Below are 12,560 nucleotides of genomic sequence, written 5' to 3' on the forward strand. Positions count from 1 at the left end.
TCAATAGTGACAGCTGAAGATATAACAGGAAAGGGAGCAGAGAGAGGGGGATGACACGCAGCAAATGGGCTGCAGGCAGGAGTCGAACCAGGACTAACAGCTTCAGTACGTGGGGCACACGCTCTACCAACTAAGCTATAGAGGCATTTTTCAAAATCTGATTTTCTGTATCGGAACAACCCCAGTTATCACTGGCCTGTTTGTAATCAGATTGGCTTATTGGCTAAAAAAAAAATACAGATGAAAGGTTTGAATATCGGTTGAAATTGTAGGCCTATTCAGTAGTGAATTATGATTTTTAAAGTAGCTAGATAGATTACATATGCATACTTAAAGCTACTATAAGGAACTTAAATACTGTGTTGATTTTGGAAGCCTGTGGACAAAAGCCATAACCACAAAATATAACATCAAAAATAAAATTATTAAATAAAAATCTCCTATTTTTCTTCTTCCTTTTGCTGATGTACTATTTACTGTAACTTTGAAAAGGAAAAAGTAAACACAAGGTGGTTTCATCCGATTTCACAGAGGCAGTGCGTCAAGAATAATTATTACAGAAAAAGCCAATCTTCTTGCTGATGGTCTCATTTGCTTTATGTAGGTCACATAGAGGCAACAGTATTAAATTAAATACTGTAAATTAATTACAGTAATTTTAGTAGTTGTGATTTGTTACTTCCACCCCTCATGAAAACACTATTCCCATCAACCCTCCATGAGGAATGAGAAAACAAAAGGCACAGCACACATTGTTCACTTCTTTACAGCAGCAATTTCAAAATTTATTGAGACTGATTGGTTTTTGCAAATAATAGTCAAGCTAATTCTTCCACTAAACATGAAGTTAGAAAGAGGCTTGGACAGCCGGCAGGCCGGCTCCAACATCAAAACAGGAGGCTTATGGTTGGCTGTAAAAATGTTTTGTGATCAGTACTATCAACCGAAAAAATATCTGCACAAGAGCACTTAAATCTGCCCAAAACAAAACAGGTGTAAAAACAGGACAGGTTTTTTTGATTATTTAACAACATTTTGTTACAAACACAGGTTTATGATAATCATCAATATAAAGTCAGTATCATATTGAACAATATTCCCAATGAAAATAAACAAACCTCAAGCTTCAAGTGCGACCTTTTACAAATTGAAGACCCTCTGAAACTTGAGAGAGAAAATAAATAATATATAATAGTAATATAAATTCATATATATGAAGGTATACACACATCACTCTTAGTAGAAGAACAAAATCTAAAGTAAAAAGCGCCAATTTTGAAATATAGTATAATATAGATATACCCATATCTATGGCTTCATGATTTGCACGTGTGAATCAAGCTATACAGGCTAAATGAGGATTGCAATTTGTACACGTCTAAGAATACCCATATTCATCTGCAATAGAGCAAACAGTTCCAGTTTTGCATCGTGTGGAATGAGACAGTTGTGTGCAGATGCCGAAGACGTCGCTTTGGTATGACAAAATGAGCACAGGCATGCAGTTAAGACCACAGAATCAGGGCACAAAAGGTCATCAACACACGGTGGGAAGGAGAATCTAGTCGCCCATCATGATTTGTCTCTTTTTGAAGTTTGATCCTCAAAAACATTTTGCACCTCTAATCTGATCATTTTTAGTAATCTCTATCCATCGACACAGACACGTAGTCATCATCATCTCATCGGAAACAGACACTCTCACACACAAGCACACGGGTGAAATGTCATTGAGGCACATATTGAGGGGTTGATGGCAGACGTTTTCCTGAAGTACAACCCAGTATGAGGAAGAAGACGTACAGTACAGGTTGTGAGAAGAAGAAGAGCGCAGGGCCGGGGAGTCACACATACATCCAGATGTCTCTCAGTGGCCACAACAGCACCACAGGACAGAGATTTGTCACCGATCATGGGCTCCTTCCACACCCACCATTGACATTCATAAAAATCCTAACCCCATTGTCTTTCTTTTTTTTTTTTTTTTACCCCTCCCCCCAAAATTACAACTATTTGATAAATGGGTCGAACAAAAACACAATAAATAATACAAATAAAATAAAGACAGTTGCCAGACATGAAGAAAGCATCACAAATCGCATTGCACTGAGGGTTTCTCAGCGGGGGTTCATGGGAAGTGCAGTCCACGGCACCTGTAGCAGAGAGGCCTGACGTGTGCAACCTGCACTGGCAACAAAATGTTTCCCAGAGTTACTGCTGCAGTGCTCACTTTCCCTTTATGTAAATGAACAAGCCAGTAAAACACTGGCAGATAGAAATACAGCATGTGGACCTGTTCCTCCATGCTGCATTTCTTCTTGATTGTGTGTCATGCGAGGCGTGAACCAACAGTAGAAACTAGAAAAAAAAAACAATAAAAATCAGCTTGCTTTTAAGATGCGGTCTTCTAAAATCTTCCACACAGCCCTTCATATTCACAATAATACCATAACATGTGCACTTTTTTTCAAACTGTGACAAATAGTGACAAAATAAAAACAACCCAACAACAAAACTGTTAACCACAACAATAAATCCAAAAAGCACCTGCACACACAGACTGTGAAACAAAAGCACTTCATGTATACAAGGTACTAGATTGTTTTTGGTTCGATATTAATCAATTAGTGTACATTAGTGATGCAAAAAAGCGTGTGCGGAATATATGTTTTCAATCAATATCTAACAGAGAAGTTTTGACAGTGAAGTTCCCCTCGGTAAAAAAGCAAATTACGACAGAAAAAGCGTAAACTGGCACAATAAAAGGTTGATAAAAGCCCCATGGCTTGCTGTCCACAACAAGGCAAAGTATAAAAGCTTCTTTTTCTTATACAAGATATAAAATATCAAAAAAAAGAAACACACAATAAAGCTTAGCATCCAGCACTTAATAATAATTAATAATAGTAACATCAACAACAGTAATCATAGTTCTGATAATCATAATAATAAGACATGTCATCTGCCTCACTTGAATTGTCAATAACAAGGAAATAATCTTAAGAAAATCAATATAGACTTTTTTTTGGGACACTGGACACTCACACACATTCTTGCATACGTACACACCCATCCTGTCCTACCCAACACACACGCACACAGAGCAAGAGAAAGAGGAGGGAATGACTTCTCAAAAAATTAGGAATCCACAAACAGGTTTTTCAATAAATAGCTGTTAAACAAAACAAATTAATAATACACTCTACGAATATCAAACTCGGAATTTCAAGCACAATTTTGATCCTCTTCTTTTTAACCTTTTAACAACAAAGCCAGAGAAAATATAGATCACCAAAAAGAAAGATAAAACCATGGAAAGAGTCTGCATATTCTGTATTGAGAAAAACTGGAATTACGTGACTGACCAAGACAGAAACAGAAAAAAAAAACTTTTCAAACAAAGGCAGTTCCTCCTCCTTTACGTGCGAGAGACGCGGCTCTCAGGTCCTATATCACAACCTCCAGAGAGACAGCGAGAGAGACAGAAAGAGTTTATAGTGTAGGTCAGGTGTGGATCCCCCTTATGTGCTTGATTTTCCAAACAGGGAAGCAGAAAGTGATGTCCACTTTGTGTCTAAAGAGGGTTAAAAGTCTCTTTTTATCTCTCTCAGTCTCACACACACTTCACTCTCCTTTAAATTCAGAAAAATCGTATGTACATTAGTCAAATCTCCAGTATTTGTTGGAATGGATTGATTAGAATATAAACCGTGTGGTAAACTTAAGTGAAGAAAAGATTTAAGGACCCCACTGAAAGGCAAAGGCTCTATAAACAGCAATCTGCACAAAGATTCAGTGATTTTCTATATCGTGATAACAGTCAGGAGGACATAAAGTATATCCTTAAAGGTAGGTGCGGTCACCGAGTTGTTTAGGTACGTAAAGATCAGATCAAAAATGTAAACCACGGGTTCAGGGCTTTTGATAGGAGTCAGTTGTCATTAAAGTGCAAGTCTGTGGCAGTAGGACTCTGCATCAACAATGTGCCATCGGGCTGCCCGGTCCTCCGACACATGGAGCTTTGCAATAGATTTAGACACTCCCTTCACTCGCAGGGAGACACGTTCACCCAGCCGAGGTGGGACCAAGACACTGCCCGCCACCCCTCAACTCCTGGCTATTTCCCTACACGGTCAGTGATCCTTGGTTTCCATGGTGATTGTGATGGCAAACATACAAAGTTGCAGTCTAGCATTGGCCATGTCCTTGGCAGCGTCCTCGTTGTGACAGAGTAGAAAACTACTGGACTCTGGCCTGAACCCTCATGAAAAAGAAACACAAAAAACACTGCATCAGAAGTAAAGGAGGTAAGCAGAAAAAGCCTTGCACTCGAGCCATCTCTTCACCACTCTTCTTCTACTATGGCAGTCAAGGTTGAGAATGTGTCTGTGTGTGTGTATGTGTGTGCGTTTGAGTGTGTTTTAGATCATTGTCGCGCGTCACCCCACAGCGTTTCCGTTCAAAGGAAGGCCTGCCCACGCTGGGACGAATGGGTAAAGAGAGCAGAGGATTCTGCCCGAGAGATCGCAAGAGATCTTCAGAGATTGGTCGACGAGCCGCCACTAATAGGAGCCGGACAGGATTCTAGGAGATCCAGGCGAAGTCCCGTTCACTCCCGTTCTGCTGCTCCCCTTCCTGTGCCGAGGAGTCGCTCTCCTCCTTCTCATTGTCCAGTGGTCCATGTGCCTCAGCGGTCATCCCTGAGTCCTTCCACTTGCCCCCTTCCTCCTCCCCTTCTCCCATAATCTCCCCGTCCCCTTCCACCATCATCTCCTCCTCCCCCTCGCCATCGCCATCGCACTCCGCCTGGTCATCGTGGAAGCGATCGCCGGGATACAGTTCCTCCTCTGGAGAGATGTCTCCACCTGTCTCCCCGTTGTGGTCCAGCAGTGCGGCCATGCCCCGGCCAGAGCAGTCGGCGCAGACGCCGTGACGACGTGAGCCGTGTTTGATTCCGACGCTGGCGGCTGACATGAAGACTCGGCTACACACTTTACACACATACTTCTTGTCTTTACTGTGGACCTGTTGGATGGAAAAACATCGTTTTAATTTTTACTTTTTATAACCTTAAAGCATAATGTAATTTAAATGGTCAGGGAAAACCTCCTCCTCTTAGCTCTGTTTTCAGTCTAAAGTCTAGCTCGTGACGGACACTTAAACTGATACTGATACCAATAGAGTACTTAATTTTTCATGAAGAACATTTACAATGATTGGCTGCAAGCAAAACCATACATATAGTCAATTTTTTTTTTCTAGATTTGGGTATCAAAAGTATTAAGTGCAGGTGTTGTTTGTCTAGAGAAGTTTCAATAGTACTTGGTAATGGGTTATTGATACCTTAAAGGTATTCAGTGCAATTACCTAGCCCTATCTGCATCACAGTTTTATAAGCTGGTGACATGAACATTGCTAACTCTTTCAAGAGTGAATTTTCATTTGTTGCAAACTAACTCACCATTCACCAAAAACATGAGGACGATGAACATGCTCTTTTAGTTTGTTCATGCACAACATTGATTCTAAGGTAAGACAAACACGATTCTTATTTTCAGGTGATAATACCACCCCACCTCCCGTAAATCTTACACACTGCACCTTTAAGGTGTGATTTACTGCCCCCTGCTGGTGGTCGTGTAGCTGCACTCACCAGCGTGTGCCTCTTCATGTGCTCCCTTCTGGTGAACTTCTTGCCACAGATTTCACAGGGGTAGGGCCTCTCGCCAGTGTGGGAGCGCATGTGCCTCTTTAGGATGCACTGGTGCATAGCAGAGAAACTGCAGTAGGGGCACTTGAACTTTTTACGGATCACCGTGAAGTCATTCACTGTAGAGACAGAAAGAGGAAGGGATGGTGGAGAGAGAAAAGAAGAGCGAGAGAGAGAAAAAAAAGATTAGTGTTGAATGAATCTCGTTTAAATAAACGGAGACGTCACTTTTCAGTTATTACATTTAATTAGCGGCATGGTCTAGAAATGTACCATCAATTCCCATGGCCACCCCAATCCCAGTCAAAGCTACAGTTGCCCTGGCAACAGCTCTTCCTCCATACTAAAGCAATAAAGGCAAAGAGATACTATAAACACGACACAACAGTCAGTCTGCCTTAGTTGCTCTAGAAGGTCTCTGCTATGGACAGCAACAACACAGACAGAAAGACAAACACAGACAATGACAAGGAGGCTGAAGGCAGGGAAATAAAATCACACACACAAAGGAAAAATAAATAAATAAAAACAACTAATGTTAATACCATGTCCCAATCTTGTGTAGGGGTCTGGTAAGCCAATTATCTCAAGGTCTAGACTTAAATGGTAGTTAAGCCAGGTGAAGGGCATCCAAGTAAACAGATTGTGTGTGTGTGTGCGTTTGTGTGTGTGTGTGTGTCTGTGTGAGAAACTTTACAGTCAAGGCATAATATAGTATATGACCATGAGAGATCAGGGAGTGGATTTATGAGTAGACAAGCACAACACACACTACTGTACACACATCTACTGTTCATAAAGAAGAGGATGAGCAGGAGGAGGAGGGAAGGGGGTCAAACACACGGTTCAGGGTTATAAGCTTTAAGTGATACAATATAATTACCTCCATCTGCAAATCGACTTCTGCTCTGATTAAACGCTCGACAGCACAAAAACATGCAAGCACACATCAAACTGCACAACAGATCTGAGCATCGTAGTCACATTTTTTTTTAGTTAAAATGCAAAGACAAACAAAGGAATATTGTGATTGTGTGAATATGTGCATGATGATTAAAAACTACAAAAAGAGAAGTTCTCACATTTTTCCATCACAGTTTAATTACAGCATAAAAACTACAAGCACAATGGCATTCTGTTTAGAAAAGTACATATTTGTGTACAGTACAGTACATGGGTTTTTTTTTGTTCAATGAGAAAAATTCATTATCTAGAATGCAATATCTTTAAATATTTACAACAAAACACATAATCAAACTCATAAAATGCTGTACAGTTTTTTTTTGCCATTTTCTCCTCAATGGCTGGCTCTGCTGAGTTCCTGATTAGTTCCTGACTTCTCTGAGCCTGCCAGTCTGTTTCAGCTGCTGGCTAGGACAGAGTGTGCTACCTGAGAAATGGGATTTTGTATTAGAAGGGATTTGGCATTTGGGAGTTTCCTGTGTATATATACAACAGCAAAGGGATATATTCCCAGTAGACATCAGTTCTGAGCACATAGATATTACTACGTGTTGGAAGTGACCATGGAATATTAGAGGGAAACACAGGTGGACGTCTTCCCTTTGGGTATTCACAGTATGGGTGCACACAATAAAGCTTTATAACTGGGCTGTATCAAGAAAATATCTTGCAGGGTTTGAAAAATTTGGCAGAAATTGGTGTGAATTTACATTAGCGACGATTCTGAAGCCAGTGTTCATGCTGATTCCAATATCCCGCGGCTCTGCAACACCCTCCACCTAACTCTGCCACCATCTCCTGCTGCATTTTCCCACTTGTCTCCCTTGATCCCCCATTTTCTCCCTTGTACTCATAACCACACCATTATCTGTCTGCAGCGGTGACATCACTATAAGCTCGCCTGGTGTAAAAGGGCATCTGCCCCTCAGTCCCCCGGTTCCTCTTCAGATGAGGGGTCAGGGGTTAAGAAGGGCCGGAGCCGTGAAGGGCCAATTACTGTCCAGCTCTGGCCACACTCAGCCACTATAGAAGACTTACAGATCAGGGACACAGAGGAGATGGACAGAGAGACAGGGAGAAAATGACACCACCCAACCCCCATCTGAGCTGCTAGCTACTGGTCTATTGTTTTAGCTGGCTTTGTCTGTACCGACCGGCACATCCCCTCCATCTGCACTGATCTGACAGCCCTGACTGAAGGTAATCATGTCCGACTGATGACTAAGAACAAGCTTCCATGTGTCCACTGGAGGTGGAGCTGTGATAGAAGTACTTTGTTTTTCTTTAAGGTGCAATGTTTTTTTTTCTAGATTAAATTAAGTTGTCAGCTAATTTTTTAAAAATTCTTGATTTGCACTACCACTGGCAACAGAAATAATCAAGATTTAATTCAGCTCCCATGCTGCAGTACTGCAAAGTTCCTGCAGGTGGTGTGATTGTGTGTGCTGTGAGCCTCAGTGAAGCCTGGCAGATATGAACTGTGAGTGTCTGAGTGTCTTTGTGCCCGTATAATGCAGGGGTGGACACAAAGATAAAGATCTCTCTGCCTAAAAAGGAGAGAAGAGTTTAGTCAGACTGGTGACTGGCGACAGAGCGCCAGACAAGTGGTTTAGGTCTGGGAGGCGTAACTTCCCACCGCCCCCCCCACCCACAACCCCAAGTCTCTCCAACCGCCACCATAACGGAAAGTAATTCACCTGATCATGGGTCCAGTCAGTGCTCACTTTAAATATTTACAAACTTTAAGATAATTTAAAAATGTGTAAGCATTATTTCAGTCTTTACAGCTTTGCATAGCAATTGTTAATTGTTGCATTGTTGCACTGTAAGCTGTCAATGTATGTTAAACCACCCGTAAAAAAAAAAAAAAGATGACAGAAAATTTAACAAGCTGTAAAAAGAAGTGTCCCTAGGTATTTATAATAATGTGAACATTTGATTTTAAAAGGAACTCTTCCCTTTTCAGTGCAATGACACCACAGAGCATTTTTGCGTTAACGTACACCACACGTGAGCAGTAGACAAGTTGAGGGGGGATGCAATACCCTTCATAAAAAAAAAAAATGACCAAAATGGATCACCCTTGTTAACCTGTCATCCCCCTTCTAGTTCTCCATGTAATAAAGAACCACAAGAGTCACTGAATGAAACACACCAGGTCCATCCCCCCTGCTGAAAAAGGAACAAATTGCCTACTGCGTGTAAGGAAACGCGGCTAATTGATGGGTATGAACGTGTGCACATAAGCCTGCCCCCTCTAGATCCAGTCTCAATGCTCCACATTGATGCTGAGATTATGATTGTCAACTTTCATCTCCTGAGAAAGCCGCCACAGTGAATCTATAACCCCACCCTGGGACATTTCCATCCCAGTGCTGCCTCCCAGTATTGCTCCTGGCACTGAACCCACCTGGCAGCACACTTTAACATGTGTCGCCAGGTTTTTCTGGGTGCTAAAAGCCTTGGCACAGGCTGGGCAGGTGTGCCCTCTCTCTTTGGAGTGCACCGAGGACAGGTGCCTGTGCAGGTCTGTGCGGTCTCTAAAGTGTTTTAGACAGTACACGCACTGCATCAGCTTCTTCTTGAAGTGGATCGTCTTCTCGTGCCGGTCCGCGTTGGATTTGAGGGTGAAGCTGGCGGGGCACTGAGAGCAGAGGTAGCGCGCCGGAGCAGGCTCAGCCACTGCGGGGCGGTAGAGAGACTGGTGGAGGTGGACGGGCTGGGATTGTGGCTGGTTGTGATGGGGCTGGGTGGGTTGGCGGTGAGGACCCTGCATGCTCGGCCAGTCCAGGGACAAGGCCATGAGAGACAGGGTGTGGCGGTACTCGTGTTCCCTGAGATGCTCCAGGCTGCTGAACAGCCGTTTGCACAGGGAGCAGGCGAACCCCTGTGAGGGCCAGGCACCGGGCTCTGGCAGGAATCTTTTCCCTGACCCAACCTCTTCAGCCAGTCCCCTCAGCCCTTTGGTCCCTCTGCCAGCCGTGGACACTGACGCAGGCACAGTCAAGCCACCAGCACAGCTCTCCTCGCCCATCTGATCCCTCTCGACAGGAGACTGGTCACCTTCCAAGGCTGAGATAACGAGAAGGAGAGTGAGAGTGAAAGTGAGAGAAATAGATAAGGTACAAAAGGTACTCTCTGTTAAGTTATCTAGACATGATGACGTTTAAAGGTAGTTTGGATTATTTGACATAGGATTGTATGAAGTACTTATCAATAGTCAGTGTATTACCTACAGTAGTACAGTAATATTTTGATGACAAATAATACCTAAAATATTATTTTAAGTGCACGCTATATTTAGAATATTTTCACCTCTTTACTTTGCCTTCAGACAACATTTTCTGACAGGTAACCGCTGTTATATCAGCCAAGTATTGCTCTCTCTGAACCAACCAAACTAAAAAGCTAAATCAGTAATTTTACCTCGCATAACATGGGAGTTGCTGATCTACTGCTACCTCGATCTATTAGTTTATGTGTGCTATTGTGTAAATCCAAATTAACCTTTTAATGGTTAACTTATGGCCCCTTTATGTATGAAAATGTCCTTAACGCTGGCATTAAGGTTAACTAATACATCCACTAGAGGGCACTGTGCAGTCAAAAGTTACCCTAAAAGAAAAAAAGCAACTACAAACATGGTGACGCTGCAGGAGGTTGTAATAATGTACATCTTGAGAAATAGTGCAGCTATTAAATACTACTGCCAGAGATACAGATCTGTTTGGTCAATGTCCGTGAGCTTTCAGAATACGTGCAGAAATATGGACAAAATGAAGTCCGATTATGGACAGAGGGCAACGTCCATATCTGTATCTAATGTTTAGCATAAAAAGCCTAAAAATATCAAACTTCATTGGCAAAATCAGCCATTTTACCGCAGTTGCTGGATAAGTCCCACAATAATACAAACAAACTAACAGGAATTACTGATTTTCAGTATTGAGTTCAGATTATTTGGAGAGAAAGATATTTGTTTTATATGACTGCTGGTTTCCCATCAGAAAATGTTGTCTGAGAGTAGTGGTGAATATATTCTAAATATAGAGTACACTTAAAATAATATTGATTCTTTTTTTTAGGCGGGCCATTTTCCAGTCATCCATCTTCAACCACCTATCCAAAATCGGGTCGCAGAGGTAACAGTTCCAGCAGGTGACCCCTTTCCCCGGCTACATTAGCCAGCTCTGACTGGGGGATCCCAAGGCGTTCCAAGGCCATGGTGGAGATATAGTCCCTCCGCCATTTTTAAGGGCCATTTTTAAGGGCCATTTTTAAGTGGCTAAAATATCTTTTGTTGCTGACCCTATCCACAGCAGTTCACTGTTCATTGCTGGTACTCCTGCTATTTCTCCAAACAGGGAGCGTGCCGACCAGCATCTCCTCTAGCTAATACGCTTGACTATGCAGACATAGCTCATACAAGCCTACATCAAATAATCCAAACTATCCCTTTAAAGCCTAAACCATACCTGGGTTGTATTGTTTCACATCTTCTCTGTCTTTCTCGCCCTCCTGTAAGTACAAAACATCCCGTTATGTCACACACACACATTTATACACTCTGTATGGAATGCTGTCTGGGCATGCAGGAGGCAGGCAGGTGAGACAAGCTGTGAAGACAACCTTTACTCACATGTGAAAAAAAACAGAGAAACAAAGACATGCAAACAGAAACAAAAGAAGAGAAACAACAGATCAGAATGATTTAACAGACACAGATAAATTGTTAAAGATTTTAGCGAGCAAACACAGAAAACGTCTTGTGAGTAGCTGACAGTTCCCGGATGCCTGAGCTGTCCTATGAGACACAGAATGAGCAGTTAGGTTGATCTACAGTATTCATAATATCATCCGCCTCATACTCATACACTCAACCCCCACCCCCCAGGTGTCGGGAAGGTGCAGCAAACACCTGTACCCTCTCTTTTCTCTCATCTACATCCCATCTAAACTATCTTTCCTTCCTCTTCTTCACCATGCTCCTGCCATTCCTTCACCCCCACCCATTTCCTCGGCCCTTACACTCCACCTCCTCCTCCTCCTCCTCCTCCTCCTCCTCCTCTCCTCTAAGAACAGAACACCATGCACTGGGCAAACAGATGGCTTGTCCGTAGAGATAGGGAAGCTTGTTGGGAGGCAGGTCCACTGAAATCAAATGCTGCTCCTAAACGCTCACCAGCATACACACACACACATACACACACACACACACACGGACTGGCACAAAACTCTCATCCACACATGCTCATACCGCCATGCTCACACACACGCCCACACTCACACACACACACACACACCGCGAACAGAACAAACAATTTCCTGGGCCGCGAGAGCAAACCTCTCATTGTCTACTTGTATTGATTCTACTCAGTCTCATCTCACTACCTTGCCCGTTATCTGCCATCTCTAAGCACACGCTGCCATTGTGAGACTACATGTGTCATCTCTAATGTAACCACTATAAACTACATTACTGCTAATGCTGAGCAAAGACACTCATGGCTTTGACAGTGAATTCGGGTCTAGCTATATTAAAAAAGATTATTATATGAAAAAAAGGGAGACGAGGAGTGAAGAATTGGACATCTGAAAGGAAGAGAAGCAAACAAAGCACACAGAAAAGAAAGACAAACATGAGAAAACAGTTTCTTCTCTGGCGTGGAAGGAAATATGCCACACGGAGAACGAGATACAGAGAGGGGTTGAAAGATGATGTGTAAAAAAGATTTTCCAATGATGAAAAATAACACCATTAACCTCCACTTCTCTTCATCAAAACTAGGGCTGGGTAGCAGTGTTTGATACTTTTAGAGGGACAGTTTAGACCAAAATCAAAAATACATATTTTTTATTCCCCTGGCCTGTAGTGCTATTTATCCAT

At 42.4% G+C, this 12,560-nt stretch overlaps 1 protein-coding gene across 3 annotated transcripts in view; it reads right to left on the reverse strand.

The window, feature by feature from the left end:
* Nucleotides 1–752: 752 nt before the first annotated feature.
* Nucleotides 753–12,560, reverse strand: part of zbtb46 (zinc finger and BTB domain containing 46) — a 95,156-nt gene continuing 83,348 nt past the window's right edge. For 2 of the 3 annotated variants that reach the window (XM_084720918.1, XM_084720917.1), the window contains exons 6-7: nucleotides 11,149–11,191; nucleotides 8,327–9,745 (exon numbers count right to left, since the gene is read on the reverse strand). In XM_084720918.1, coding sequence (XP_084577044.1) covers nucleotides 8,943–9,745; nucleotides 11,149–11,191 — 846 coding nt within the window. In that variant the 3' untranslated portion in view covers nucleotides 8,327–8,942. Of the gene's footprint in view, nucleotides 5,026–5,653; nucleotides 5,830–8,326; nucleotides 9,746–11,148; nucleotides 11,192–12,560 lie in introns of those variants that run through there. The other variant, XM_084720919.1, reaches the window with a different exon arrangement.

The sequence above is a fragment of the Lutjanus erythropterus genome, chromosome 6 (assembly GCF_056507025.1).
Source record: "Lutjanus erythropterus isolate fLutEry1 chromosome 6, fLutEry1.hap2, whole genome shotgun sequence".
Lineage (NCBI taxonomy): Eukaryota > Metazoa > Chordata > Actinopteri > Lutjaniformes > Lutjanidae > Lutjanus > Lutjanus erythropterus.